The 14,377-nt window shown below is 59.6% G+C and overlaps 3 protein-coding genes across 3 annotated transcripts; all 3 read left to right on the forward strand.

The window, feature by feature from the left end:
- Positions 1–118: 118 nt before the first annotated feature.
- On the forward strand, positions 119–2,440 carry LOC129735609 (acrosin-like; the record flags this gene model as incomplete). Its single annotated transcript, XM_055704843.1, has 6 exons — positions 119–169; positions 286–338; positions 476–676; positions 938–1,212; positions 1,490–1,635; positions 2,105–2,440. Coding segments are annotated over exons 1-6 (1,062 nt in total), but the record flags the coding sequence as incomplete, so codon positions are not given.
- A 3,065-nt stretch (positions 2,441–5,505) lies between these two features.
- LOC129735610 (acrosin-like) lies at positions 5,506–7,827 on the forward strand (the record flags this gene model as incomplete). Its single annotated transcript, XM_055704844.1, has 6 exons — positions 5,506–5,556; positions 5,673–5,725; positions 5,863–6,063; positions 6,325–6,599; positions 6,877–7,022; positions 7,492–7,827. Coding segments are annotated over exons 1-6 (1,062 nt in total), but the record flags the coding sequence as incomplete, so codon positions are not given.
- Positions 7,828–10,888: 3,061 nt separating this feature from the next.
- On the forward strand, positions 10,889–13,210 carry LOC129735611 (acrosin-like; the record flags this gene model as incomplete). The annotated part of the gene is made up of 6 exons (XM_055704845.1): positions 10,889–10,939; positions 11,056–11,108; positions 11,246–11,446; positions 11,708–11,982; positions 12,260–12,405; positions 12,875–13,210. Coding segments are annotated over exons 1-6 (1,062 nt in total), but the record flags the coding sequence as incomplete, so codon positions are not given.
- Positions 13,211–14,377: the final 1,167 nt, after the last annotated feature.

Below are 14,377 nucleotides of genomic sequence, written 5' to 3' on the forward strand. Positions count from 1 at the left end.
CATCACCCCCGGGGCCAAGGGCATCCTGGGCAACGTGAGTTCGGGGGGCAGTATGTTGGCGGCTGCACTGGCGGTGACAAGCCCTCCTCCTTGCAGCTGCCACGTGTCACTGGCAGGGATGGATTTGCTGCGCCTCCTCCTCATCCTGCTGGCCATGTGCTGTCCTGCATACGGCACATGGGACAGCTGTGGGTAAGTGGCCCGAGGCTCTGGGAGGGAGCTTGGGCAAGCCCTTGTGGGCTTGGCTGGAGGGCAGCCAGTGTGGGAGGCTCATTTCCTTGCCAGCACGCAGGCTGTTGGCAGTACTCACCTACGGGGCTAAAGCAGAAAGAGGCAGGGTGTGGACACACACGTGCCCCACAGGCTTCCCCAGCCCTGCTGGCCAGGCAGCGCCTTGTGGGGAGGGAAGACGGCTGACCGTGAGCCGTAGGGGCGCCAGCCATCCAGCAGGACACTAAGGAGTTTCTCTTTATAGAGGGACCTGCGGGCTCCGGCCCATGGCTTTTCAGTACGGCATGTCGCGCGTCGTGGGTGGCACAGATGCCCAGGCAGGGGCCTGGCCCTGGATCGTCAGCATCCAGAATCCCTGGCAAGCGGGCACGGGTCATACCTGCGGAGGCTCCCTCATCAGCGCACAGTGGGTCCTGACAGCAGCCCACTGCTTCATCGAGGCCAGGTAAGGCGCCACCGGGAACACGCATAGCCCCACAACACTAGCGCTTGCCCCGTGCGCAGCAGCACGGGCTACTCCCGCCCCGTTTCCTCGCAGGACACCCAGGGCCTGGGTGCTCCTTGAGCCTAAGGCACGCGAGGCCAGTCACACCCTCCCGAGCGCTGCTCTCCTCTCTCCCTCGTCAAGCGGAAGGCAGGGCAACGGCTGGGCTGCTGCAGCACGTGGCTGTGCTCCCTCTGAGTCCTCTCCCCATTTGCCTTCCAGCTACATCACCATGTGGCGCGTGGTGATCGGTGCCACGCGGCTGACTCAGCTGGGCCCTGAGGCCCAGGTGCGCAACATCAAGCGGCTGCTCCTTCACCAAGGCTACAGTAACATCACGCAGAGGAACGACATTGCCTTGCTGGAGCTGGACCAGCCTGTGCAGTGCAACGCCTACGTTCAGCTTGCCTGCGTGCCCGATGCCTCGCTGAGAGTCTCGCAGCTGAAAAACTGCTACATCAGCGGCTGGGGTGCCACGACTGCAAGATGTGAGTACCGCGGAAGTACTCGTGTGCCGAGCGCAAGCTTGGCACGCTCGGGGCCATTGCTTGGGCTTCCTGACAGCAGAGGCCAGAGCCCGAGTCAGCCTGCGGGGACGTATGCCTCTTGAGAGATGGGCCTGAGCCCTTTCCCCAGAGCAAGGCGGAAGGCAAATGCCGCTATAACGCCTCTCAGGGTGCAAAGCCAAGCGCGGGCGAGGCAAGGGATTCCGCCAGGCAGGGGAGGAGAAGTGCCAGTGAGCTGCTGCTTGCTAATTCCTTCCTGTGCTCGCAGCTGGACGATCAACGGATGTGCTGCAGGAGGCCCAGGTCCGCCTCATTGATGTCAACGTCTGTAACAGCAGCCGGTGGTACAGAGGGGCCATCCACACGCACAACGTCTGTGCTGGCTATCCGCAGGGCGGCATTGACACCTGCCAGGTAGGAGCGTGCTACGAGCCAAGCCCCGTAGCACAGGCAGCCCCGCCACACGCAACTATGCCCACATGGCCCGGCATGTGCTTGGCCTGGCCAGTGCCCCTCCCACTTCAGGTCCCCACCGCCGGGGGGGCTTATACCCCCTTCCCCATCGGCAGGCCCCTGCCCAGTGCCCCTCTTGTCCCAGAGGCATGGCACTCTGCCCAGAAAGCCCTCCTAGTGTTCCTGGCAGCCCATGGCTCCCCATCCCAAGCCTGCCACAGCTCTCTTCCACACACCCACCATCACCGTGCAGTGAGGAGAGCCAGCCCCACCTTACAAGCCCACCACCCCTTCCCAGGCAAGGCTCGCTCGACACAGCCTCGCTCTGCAGGGAACACAGCTCCGGCAGGTGCCGTCAGAGAGAAGGAGCCAACCCCCGTGCTGACGGTGGCCACCCAACAACCCCTTTGTCCTCTCTCCTCCTCTGCAGGGGGACAGCGGTGGGCCTCTCGTGTGCCAAGACAGCAGTGCAGACTACTTCTGGCTTGTTGGGGTCACCAGCTGGGGGAGAGGCTGTGCCCGAGCCAGGCAGCCCGGAGTCTACACCTCCACTCAGCACTTCTACGACTGGATCCTGCTACAGATGGGCCTGCACCCAGCAGTGAGGGCTACTCCAACAGCACGCGCTTGGAGTCATTTTGTCACCACGTCAAGCCCCGTTCCGAGGCCAAGGCCCACAGCAGCGCAGTCGGGCGGCTCCTGCCCATTTCCAGTCCAGAAGCTGCTGGACTTCTTTAGCCGGCTGCAGGAGCTCCTGCAGTACCTAAGGGGAAAAACGGTGTGAGCAGCAGGACAAACGGCACGCAGGGCAGGCTGCAGTGTGCCACCACCGTTTCCTTTGGGGCAATGCCTGCCGATGCAAAGGCCACCTCAGCGTCAAAGGGCTGCTCTGCCCTGCGCCTGTGCCTCGGGACGCACACACCTGATGAGGCTGACCACGTGCTTGAAATAAAATGTTTCGGTGCTCACAGCAAACCAGGCTTCAGCTCAAGTCAGTCTCCTGTGCGAGGCAAGGACGTCCACGCCCGGCACCTGCCAAGCGAGGCAGGCTGCAGGCAGACAAGGCGGGCACAAAGGGAAAGAGTCCCTGCAAAGGGCTGAAAGTGGGCCTGCTCAGGGAGGAGGGGGAGGCTGCACTGGGGGAGGAAGGGAACACAGGTCATCACGGGCTGGAGGGCTTGGGGAAAGGAGCTGGAAACACAGAACGTCTTTGGCCAGCTCCTGGTGGGATCCCGCTGCGCTTGTGGATGAGCCACAAGTGACCTTGAAACTGGACTCTCGTGACCCAGGACAGACGCGTCTGGAAAGACCCAAGGGTTGCACTGAGGATTTGGGGAAGGAGCTTGCCTTCGAGCCCCACATATGCCACAGACTTCATTTCCATCCTGTGTCGCGGTTTAACCCCGGCCGGCAACCAAACACTACCGGCAACCAAACGCCACGCAGCCACTTGCGCACTCCCCCCCACCCGGAGGGGTGGGGAGGAGAATCAGAAAGCAATGTAAAAGTGGAGGGTTGAGATAAGAACAATGTAATAATTTAAACAGAAGAAAGAGTGAAGAACAACAGTAACAATACCAAGAAGAAGAACAACAATAACAATTAGGATGGAAAGGTGGGGGAAAAGGGTAAAATCAAAAGGAAGGGAGAAGGAAAAAAAGGAAATGATGCCCAGTACAACTGCTCACCACCCGCTGACCGATGCCCAGCCAGTCCCTGAGCAAGAATCCCCCCACCAGCTAACCCTCCAAGTTTCTATACCAAGCATGACGTCCCACGGGATGGAATACCTCTGTGGCTGGTTCAGGTCAGCTGACCTGCCTGTGTCCCTTCCCAGTCTCTTGTGCCCCTCCAGCACTCTGGCTGGCAAGGCCCAAGAAACCAAAAAGGCCTTGACTTAGCAGAAACGCTAGGCAGCAACAACCGAAAACATCAGTGCGGCTACCAACATTGTTCTCACATCATAGCCAAAACACAGCACTTCACTAGCTACGAAGAAGAAAGTTAACTCCATGCCAGCTGAAACCAGGACACGGGGCCATCTCCTACTCGGCATGTGCTGCACAGGTCTTTGTAGCCTTCTTGATTGGTGCTGACGTGCGGAATCAAACTCTACAACTCAAGGAGGGTTATCAAGCAGGTATGTTTATCGGGGCTCCGGCTGCAAGGGGGATCGCTCCTCCTTCACTTGCACACCCAGGGCTTAAGTAAGCAGATCCCTATTACACAGAAGCATACATATTCATTAAAATTCCCAAGAAAAGGCGGGGTTATTACCATTCGGTCCAGGAACTCAGTATCATAAGCCTCCTCACTCTGGCGCGGGTGCATTGACACCTGCTGGTCCTGGGCTGGGCTCTCTGGGAGGAAGGCTCGCACCCTTCCTCAGGATGTACTTTTCCCTTTGGCACGCAGTGCTGAGGAGTCCACACCAGCAAGCGCAGAGCCAGGTTGTACTGGTTCTCTTCCCGGCTCGTACATCTTGCAGACAACATAGTTCTTGCTTACAACGTAGCTAGTCGATCGGTATCGACACGTGCAGACCGTAGTGTCCTTGTTAGTCAGTCTGTTAAACACAAGTGCTGAAGCACCAGTTGCAAGGTCTGCATATTTACCGAATGATTTTCAGCTTGAACTATCTCCGTGCAGAGTCTTTACTTCTGAGCGTCATGGCCTGTGACCGCCTTGCTGCCATCCGAAAAGCCCTGCACACTGGGACCCTCCTAGGTGGCAGAGCTTGTGTCCACACGGCAGCAGCTGCCTTGGGCCAGGGGGTTGCTCAGCCCAGCAGCACCAGCAAGTGTGGAATTGAAACCGGGAGCGAAGCCGCTAAGACAAAACCAGTATCCTATGAAGTTGGAATCCTGGCTCGGACTGGAGCCTAGAAGTCATAATTGCCTAAAACAGGGGTTGTTGCAAAGCCACATGCCCAGGAGCAGCATGTAGTACAACATCTAAGGGCTGTTAATCAAATAGCGATTGACCAACAGCCGGTGCTGCCTAATCCTCCCACTTTCTCAACAGCGACAGGGGATTCTAATGTCTGTTTTACAGCATTGGACTTCGAAGGCGCCTTTTTGGCGTTCTGATTGTATGTCCTCGGCCGTGCGTAGCAGGTGCCACAGCTGCCCTCTTCAGTGTTGGTCCAGAACCACAATCCAACCCAGAGAGAGCAGGGACACGAAGCCTGCCAGAGGGCGTTGCTGTGGCTGACATAGCCAGTGAGGACTGTGCTGCGTGTGCCTTTCCCTGTGCTGCGTGCAGGAAGGTTGGCACTGCTGGGCTAGGCTTGGCTTATTTGGCTTGCCCGTCACTGCTTGCCTGCCACGACCATCAAAAGAGTGTCTCTTCAAGAGCCAAGCACGCGCTTGCTGCCTCTAGTGGTTGCGTTCTCTGTTGTGTGTCTCTTTATTGGGCAGGAGCAGGTGGCAAAGGGCTGCCGAGAGCAGGGCGGCAGTGACCTTCGCAAAGAGGTAGCGCCGCCACGCTTGGTTTTTCCTGTGAGCTGATAGCAGGCAGAGCCGGGAGCCAGGCGCTGCTGCCTGCCACGGGGCCGGCCCACCCTCATCGCGCAAAGGGAGTATTCCACGGGGCTCTGTGGGGGCTGTGCGATCCCAGCTCCTGCCTCCCGTCCTGCTTGGAACCCCTCCTGTTGCCCCCCCTCCCCGCAGAGGCCACCACGCCCAGCCCCGTGGCAACCAGCCACTCTGTGACATCACCCCCGGGGCCAAGGGCATCCTGGGCAACGTGAGTTCGGGGGGCAGTATGTTGGCGGCTGCACTGGCGGTGACAAGCCCTCCTCCTTGCAGCTGCCACGTGTCACTGGCAGGGATGGATTTGCTGCGCCTCCTCCTCATCCTGCTGGCCATGTGCTGTCCTGCATACGGCACATGGGACAGCTGTGGGTAAGTGGCCCGAGGCTCTGGGAGGGAGCTTGGGCAAGCCCTTGTGGGCTTGGCTGGAGGGCAGCCAGTGTGGGAGGCTCATTTCCTTGCCAGCACGCAGGCTGTTGGCAGTACTCACCTACGGGGCTAAAGCAGAAAGAGGCAGGGTGTGGACACACACGTGCCCCACAGGCTTCCCCAGCCCTGCTGGCCAGGCAGCGCCTTGTGGGGAGGGAAGACGGCTGACCGTGAGCCGTAGGGGCGCCAGCCATCCAGCAGGACACTAAGGAGTTTCTCTTTATAGAGGGACCTGCGGGCTCCGGCCCATGGCTTTTCAGTACGGCATGTCGCGCGTCGTGGGTGGCACAGATGCCCAGGCAGGGGCCTGGCCCTGGATCGTCAGCATCCAGAATCCCTGGCAAGCGGGCACGGGTCATACCTGCGGAGGCTCCCTCATCAGCGCACAGTGGGTCCTGACAGCAGCCCACTGCTTCATCGAGGCCAGGTAAGGCGCCACCGGGAACACGCATAGCCCCACAACACTAGCGCTTGCCCCGTGCGCAGCAGCACGGGCTACTCCCGCCCCGTTTCCTCGCAGGACACCCAGGGCCTGGGTGCTCCTTGAGCCTAAGGCACGCGAGGCCAGTCACACCCTCCCGAGCGCTGCTCTCCTCTCTCCCTCGTCAAGCGGAAGGCAGGGCAACGGCTGGGCTGCTGCAGCACGTGGCTGTGCTCCCTCTGAGTCCTCTCCCCATTTGCCTTCCAGCTACATCACCATGTGGCGCGTGGTGATCGGTGCCACGCGGCTGACTCAGCTGGGCCCTGAGGCCCAGGTGCGCAACATCAAGCGGCTGCTCCTTCACCAAGGCTACAGTAACATCACGCAGAGGAACGACATTGCCTTGCTGGAGCTGGACCAGCCTGTGCAGTGCAACGCCTACGTTCAGCTTGCCTGCGTGCCCGATGCCTCGCTGAGAGTCTCGCAGCTGAAAAACTGCTACATCAGCGGCTGGGGTGCCACGACTGCAAGATGTGAGTACCGCGGAAGTACTCGTGTGCCGAGCGCAAGCTTGGCACGCTCGGGGCCATTGCTTGGGCTTCCTGACAGCAGAGGCCAGAGCCCGAGTCAGCCTGCGGGGACGTATGCCTCTTGAGAGATGGGCCTGAGCCCTTTCCCCAGAGCAAGGCGGAAGGCAAATGCCGCTATAACGCCTCTCAGGGTGCAAAGCCAAGCGCGGGCGAGGCAAGGGATTCCGCCAGGCAGGGGAGGAGAAGTGCCAGTGAGCTGCTGCTTGCTAATTCCTTCCTGTGCTCGCAGCTGGACGATCAACGGATGTGCTGCAGGAGGCCCAGGTCCGCCTCATTGATGTCAACGTCTGTAACAGCAGCCGGTGGTACAGAGGGGCCATCCACACGCACAACGTCTGTGCTGGCTATCCGCAGGGCGGCATTGACACCTGCCAGGTAGGAGCGTGCTACGAGCCAAGCCCCGTAGCACAGGCAGCCCCGCCACACGCAACTATGCCCACATGGCCCGGCATGTGCTTGGCCTGGCCAGTGCCCCTCCCACTTCAGGTCCCCACCGCCGGGGGGGCTTATACCCCCTTCCCCATCGGCAGGCCCCTGCCCAGTGCCCCTCTTGTCCCAGAGGCATGGCACTCTGCCCAGAAAGCCCTCCTAGTGTTCCTGGCAGCCCATGGCTCCCCATCCCAAGCCTGCCACAGCTCTCTTCCACACACCCACCATCACCGTGCAGTGAGGAGAGCCAGCCCCACCTTACAAGCCCACCACCCCTTCCCAGGCAAGGCTCGCTCGACACAGCCTCGCTCTGCAGGGAACACAGCTCCGGCAGGTGCCGTCAGAGAGAAGGAGCCAACCCCCGTGCTGACGGTGGCCACCCAACAACCCCTTTGTCCTCTCTCCTCCTCTGCAGGGGGACAGCGGTGGGCCTCTCGTGTGCCAAGACAGCAGTGCAGACTACTTCTGGCTTGTTGGGGTCACCAGCTGGGGGAGAGGCTGTGCCCGAGCCAGGCAGCCCGGAGTCTACACCTCCACTCAGCACTTCTACGACTGGATCCTGCTACAGATGGGCCTGCACCCAGCAGTGAGGGCTACTCCAACAGCACGCGCTTGGAGTCATTTTGTCACCACGTCAAGCCCCGTTCCGAGGCCAAGGCCCACAGCAGCGCAGTCGGGCGGCTCCTGCCCATTTCCAGTCCAGAAGCTGCTGGACTTCTTTAGCCGGCTGCAGGAGCTCCTGCAGTACCTAAGGGGAAAAACGGTGTGAGCAGCAGGACAAACGGCACGCAGGGCAGGCTGCAGTGTGCCACCACCGTTTCCTTTGGGGCAATGCCTGCCGATGCAAAGGCCACCTCAGCGTCAAAGGGCTGCTCTGCCCTGCGCCCGTGCCTCGGGACGCACACACCTGATGAGGCTGACCACGTGCTTGAAATAAAATGTTTCGGTGCTCACAGCAAACCAGGCTTCAGCTCAAGTCAGTCTCCTGTGCGAGGCAAGGACGTCCACGCCCGGCACCTGCCAAGCGAGGCAGGCTGCAGGCAGACAAGGCGGGCACAAAGGGAAAGAGTCCCTGCAAAGGGCTGAAAGTGGGCCTGCTCAGGGAGGAGGGGGAGGCTGCACTGGAGGAAGGGAACACAGGTCATCACGGGCTGGAGGGCTTGGGGAAAGGAGCTGGAAACACAGAACGTCTTTGGCCAGCTCCTGGTGGGATCCCGCTGCGCTTGTGGATGAGCCACAAGTGACCTTGAAACTGGACTCTCGTGACCCAGGACAGACGCGTCTGGAAAGACCCAAGGGTTGCACTGAGGATTTGGGGAAGGAGCTTGCCTTCGAGCCCCACATATGCCACAGACTTCATTTCCATCCTGTGTCGCGGTTTAACCCCGGCCGGCAACCAAACACTACCGGCAACCAAACGCCACGCAGCCACTTGCGCACTCCCCCCCACCCGGAGGGGTGGGGAGGAGAATCAGAAAGCAATGTAAAAGTGGAGGGTTGAGATAAGAACAATGTAATAATTTAAACAGAAGAAAGAGTGAAGAACAACAGTAACAATACCAAGAAGAAGAACAACAATAACAATTAGGATGGAAAGGTGGGGGAAAAGGGTAAAATCAAAAGGAAGGGAGAAGGAAAAAAAGGAAATGATGCCCAGTACAACTGCTCACCACCCGCTGACCGATGCCCAGCCAGTCCCTGAGCAAGAATCCCCCCACCAGCTAACCCTCCAAGTTTCTATACCAAGCATGACGTCCCACGGGATGGAATACCTCTGTGGCTGGTTCAGGTCAGCTGACCTGCCTGTGTCCCTGCCCAGTCTCTTGTGCCCCTCCAGCACTCTGGCTGGCAAGGCCCAAGAAACCAAAAAGGCCTTGACTTAGCAGAAACGCTAGGCAGCAACAACCGAAAACATCAGTGCGGCTACCAACATTGTTCTCACATCATAGCCAAAACACAGCACTTCACTAGCTACGAAGAAGAAAGTTAACTCCATGCCAGCTGAAACCAGGACACGGGGCCATCTCCTACTCGGCATGTGCTGCACAGGTCTTTGTAGCCTTCTTGATTGGTGCTGACGTGCGGAATCAAACTCTACAACTCAAGGAGGGTTATCAAGCAGGTATGTTTATCGGGGCTCCGGCTGCAAGGGGGATCGCTCCTCCTCACTTGCACACCCAGGGCTTAAGTAAGCAGATCCCTATTACACAGAAGCATACATATTCATTAAAATTCCCAAGAAAAGGCGGGGTTATTACCATTCGGTCCAGGAACTCAGTATCATAAGCCTCCTCACTCTGGCGCGGGTGCATTGACACCTGCTGGTCCTGGGCTGGGCTCTCTGGGAGGAAGGCTCGCACCCTTCCTCAGGATGTACTTTTCCCTTTGGCGCGCAGTGCTGAGGAGTCCACACCAGCAAGCGCAGAGCCAGGTTGTACTGGTTCTCTTCCCGGCTCGTACATCTTGCAGACAACATAGTTCTTGCTTACAACGTAGCTAGTCGATCGGTATCGACACGTGCAGACCGTAGTGTCCTTGTTAGTCAGTCTGTTAAACACAAGTGCTGAAGCACCAGTTGCAAGGTCTGCATATTTACCGAATGATTTTCAGCTTGAACTATCTCCGTGCAGAGTCTTTACTTCTGAGCGTCATGGCCTGTGACCGCCTTGCTGCCATCCGAAAAGCCCTGCACACTGGGACCCTCCTAGGTGGCAGAGCTTGTGTCCACACGGCAGCAGCTGCCTTGGGCCAGGGGGTTGCTCAGCCCAGCAGCACCAGCAAGTGTGGAATTGAAACCGGGAGCGAAGCCGCTAAGACAAAACCAGTATCCTATGAAGTTGGAATCCTGGCTCGGACTGGAGCCTAGAAGTCATAATTGCCTAAAACAGGGGTTGTTGCAAAGCCACATGCCCAGGAGCAGCATGTAGTACAACATCTAAGGGCTGTTAATCAAATAGCGATTGACCAACAGCCGGTGCTGCCTAATCCTCCCACTTTCTCAACAGCGACAGGGGATTCTAATGTCTGTTTTACAGCATTGGACTTCGAAGGCGCCTTTTTGGCGTTCTGATTGTATGTCCTCGGCCGTGCGTAGCAGGTGCCACAGCTGCCCTCTTCAGTGTTGGTCCAGAACCACAATCCAACCCAGAGAGAGCAGGGACACGAAGCCTGCCAGAGGGCGTTGCTGTGGCTGACATAGCCAGTGAGGACTGTGCTGCGTGTGCCTTTCCCTGTGCTGCGTGCAGGAAGGTTGGCACTGCTGGGCTAGGCTTGGCTTATTTGGCTTGCCCGTCACTGCTTGCCTGCCACGACCATCAAAAGAGTGTCTCTTCAAGAGCCAAGCATGCGCTTGCTGCCTCTAGTGGTTGCGTTCTCTGTTGTGTGTCTCTTTATTGGGCAGGAGCAGGTGGCAAAGGGCTGCCGAGAGCAGGGCGGCAGTGACCTTCGCAAAGAGGTAGCGCCGCCACGCTTGGTTTTTCCTGTGAGCTGATAGCAGGCAGAGCCGGGAGCCAGGCGCTGCTGCCTGCCACGGGGCCGGCCCACCCTCATCGCGCAAAGGGAGTATTCCACGGGGCTCTGTGGGGGCTGTGCGATGCCAGCTCCTGCCTCCCGTCCTGCTTGGAACCCCTCCTGTTGCCCCCCCTCCCCGCAGAGGCCACCACGCCCAGCCCCGTGGCAACCAGCCACTCTGTGACATCACCCCCGGGGCCAAGGGCATCCTGGGCAACGTGAGTTCGGGGGGCAGTATGTTGGCGGCTGCACTGGCGGTGACAAGCCCTCCTCCTTGCAGCTGCCACGTGTCACTGGCAGGGATGGATTTGCTGCGCCTCCTCCTCATCCTGCTGGCCATGTGCTGTCCTGCATACGGCACATGGGACAGCTGTGGGTAAGTGGCCCGAGGCTCTGGCAGGGAGCTTGGGCAAGCCCTTGTGGGCTTGGCTGGAGGGCAGCCAGTGTGGGAGGCTCATTTCCTTGCCAGCACGCAGGCTGTTGGCAGTACTCACCTACGGGGCTAAAGCAGAAAGAGGCAGGGTGTGGACACACACGTGCCCCACAGGCTTCCCCAGCCCTGCTGGCCAGGCAGCGCCTTGTGGGGAGGGAAGACGGCTGACCGTGAGCCGTAGGGGCGCCAGCCATCCAGCAGGACACTAAGGAGTTTCTCTTTATAGAGGGACCTGCGGGCTCCGGCCCATGGCTTTTCAGTACGGCATGTCGCGCGTCGTGGGTGGCACAGATGCCCAGGCAGGGGCCTGGCCCTGGATCGTCAGCATCCAGAATCCCTGGCAAGCGGGCACGGGTCATACCTGCGGAGGCTCCCTCATCAGCGCACAGTGGGTCCTGACAGCAGCCCACTGCTTCATCGAGGCCAGGTAAGGCGCCACCGGGAACACGCATAGCCCCACAACACTAGCGCTTGCCCCGTGCGCAGCAGCACGGGCTACTCCCGCCCCGTTTCCTCGCAGGACACCCAGGGCCTGGGTGCTCCTTGAGCCTAAGGCACGCGAGGCCAGTCACACCCTCCCGAGCGCTGCTCTCCTCTCTCCCTCGTCAAGCGGAAGGCAGGGCAACGGCTGGGCTGCTGCAGCACGTGGCTGTGCTCCCTCTGAGTCCTCTCCCCATTTGCCTTCCAGCTACATCACCATGTGGCGCGTGGTGATCGGTGCCACGCGGCTGACTCAGCTGGGCCCTGAGGCCCAGGTGCGCAACATCAAGCGGCTGCTCCTTCACCAAGGCTACAGTAACATCACGCAGAGGAACGACATTGCCTTGCTGGAGCTGGACCAGCCTGTGCAGTGCAACGCCTACGTTCAGCTTGCCTGCGTGCCCGATGCCTCGCTGAGAGTCTCGCAGCTGAAAAACTGCTACATCAGCGGCTGGGGTGCCACGACTGCAAGATGTGAGTACCGCGGAAGTACTCGTGTGCCGAGCGCAAGCTTGGCACGCTCGGGGCCATTGCTTGGGCTTCCTGACAGCAGAGGCCAGAGCCCGAGTCAGCCTGCGGGGACGTATGCCTCTTGAGAGATGGGCCTGAGCCCTTTCCCCAGAGCAAGGCGGAAGGCAAATGCCGCTATAACGCCTCTCAGGATGCAAAGCCAAGCGCGGGCGAGGCAAGGGATTCCGCCAGGCAGGGGAGGAGAAGTGCCAGTGAGCTGCTGCTTGCTAATTCCTTCCTGTGCTCGCAGCTGGACGATCAACGGATGTGCTGCAGGAGGCCCAGGTCCGCCTCATTGATGTCAACGTCTGTAACAGCAGCCGGTGGTACAGAGGGGCCATCCACACGCACAACGTCTGTGCTGGCTATCCGCAGGGCGGCATTGACACCTGCCAGGTAGGAGCGTGCTACGAGCCAAGCCCCGTAGCACAGGCAGCCCCGCCACACGCAACTATGCCAACATGGCCCGGCATGTGCTTGGCCTGGCCAGTGCCCCTCCCACTTCAGGTCCCCACCGCTGGGGGGGCTTATACCCCCTTCCCCATCGGCAGGCCCCTGCCCAGTGCCCCTCTTGTCCCAGAGGCATGGCACTCTGCCCAGAAAGCCCTCCTAGTGTTCCTGGCAGCCCACGGCTCCCCATCCCAAGCCTGCCACAGCTCTCTTCCACACACCCACCATCACCGTGCAGTGAGGAGAGCCAGCCCCACCTTACAAGCCCACCACCCCTTCCCAGGCAAGGCTCGCTCGACACAGCCTCGCTCTGCAGGGAACACAGCTCCGGCAGGTGCCGTCAGAGAGAAGGAGCCAACCCCCGTGCTGACGGTGGCCACCCAACAACCCCTTTGTCCTCTCTCCTCCTCTGCAGGGGGACAGCGGTGGGCCTCTCGTGTGCCAAGACAGCAGTGCAGACTACTTCTGGCTTGTTGGGGTCACCAGCTGGGGGAGAGGCTGTGCCCGAGCCAGGCAGCCCGGAGTCTACACCTCCACTCAGCACTTCTACGACTGGATCCTGCTACAGATGGGCCTGCACCCAGCAGTGAGGGCTACTCCAACAGCACGCGCTTGGAGTCATTTTGTCACCACGTCAAGCCCCGTTCCGAGGCCAAGGCCCACAGCAGCGCAGTCGGGCGGCTCCTGCCCATTTCCAGTCCAGAAGCTGCTGGACTTCTTTAGCCGGCTGCAGGAGCTCCTGCAGTACCTAAGGGGAAAAACGGTGTGAGCAGCAGGACAAACGGCACGCAGGGCAGGCTGCAGTGTGCCACCACCGTTTCCTTTGGGGCAATGCCTGCCGATGCAAAGGCCACCTCAGCGTCAAAGGGCTGCTCTGCCCTGCGCCCGTGCCTCGGGACGCACACACCTGATGAGGCTGACCACGTGCTTGAAATAAAATGTTTCGGTGCTCACAGCAAACCAGGCTTCAGCTCAAGTCAGTCTCCTGTGCGAGGCAAGGACGTCCACGCCCGGCACCTGCCAAGCGAGGCAGGCTGCAGGCAGACAAGGCGGGCACAAAGGGAAAGAGTCCCTGCAAAGGGCTGAAAGTGGGCCTGCTCAGGGAGGAGGGGGAGGCTGCACTGGAGGAAGGGAACACAGGTCATCACGGGCTGGAGGGCTTGGGGAAAGGAGCTGGAAACACAGAACGTCTTTGGCCAGCTCCTGGTGGGATCCCGCTGCGCTTGTGGATGAGCCACAAGTGACCTTGAAACTGGACTCTCGTGACCCAGGACAGACGCGTCTGGAAAGACCCAAGGGTTGCACTGAGGATTTGGGGAAGGAGCTTGCCTTCGAGCCCCACATATGCCACAGACTTCATTTCCATCCTGTGTCGCGGTTTAACCCCGGCCGGCAACCAAACACTACCGGCAACCAAACGCCACGCAGCCACTTGCGCACTCCCCCCCACCCGGAGGGGTGGGGAGGAGAATCAGAAAGCAATGTAAAAGTGGAGGGTTGAGATAAGAACAATGTAATAATTTAAACAGAAGAAAGAGTGAAGAACAACAGTAACAATACCAAGAAGAAGAACAACAATAACAATTAGGATGGAAAGGTGGGGGAAAAGGGTAAAATCAAAAGGAAGGGAGAAGGAAAAAAAGGAAATGATGCCCAGTACAACTGCTCACCACCCGCTGACCGATGCCCAGCCAGTCCCTGAGCAAGAATCCCCCCACCAGCTAACCCTCCAAGTTTCTATACCAAGCATGACGTCCCACGGGATGGAATACCTCTGTGGCTGGTTCAGGTCAGCTGACCTGGCTGTGTCCCTTCCCAGTCTCTTGTGCCCCTCCAGCACTCTGGCTGGCAAGGCCCAAGAAACCAAAAAGGCCTTGACTTAGCAGAAACGCTAGGCAGCAACAACCGAAAACATCAG

Source organism: Falco cherrug, chromosome 3 (genome assembly GCF_023634085.1).
Source record: "Falco cherrug isolate bFalChe1 chromosome 3, bFalChe1.pri, whole genome shotgun sequence".
Classification (NCBI taxonomy): domain Eukaryota; kingdom Metazoa; phylum Chordata; class Aves; order Falconiformes; family Falconidae; genus Falco; species Falco cherrug.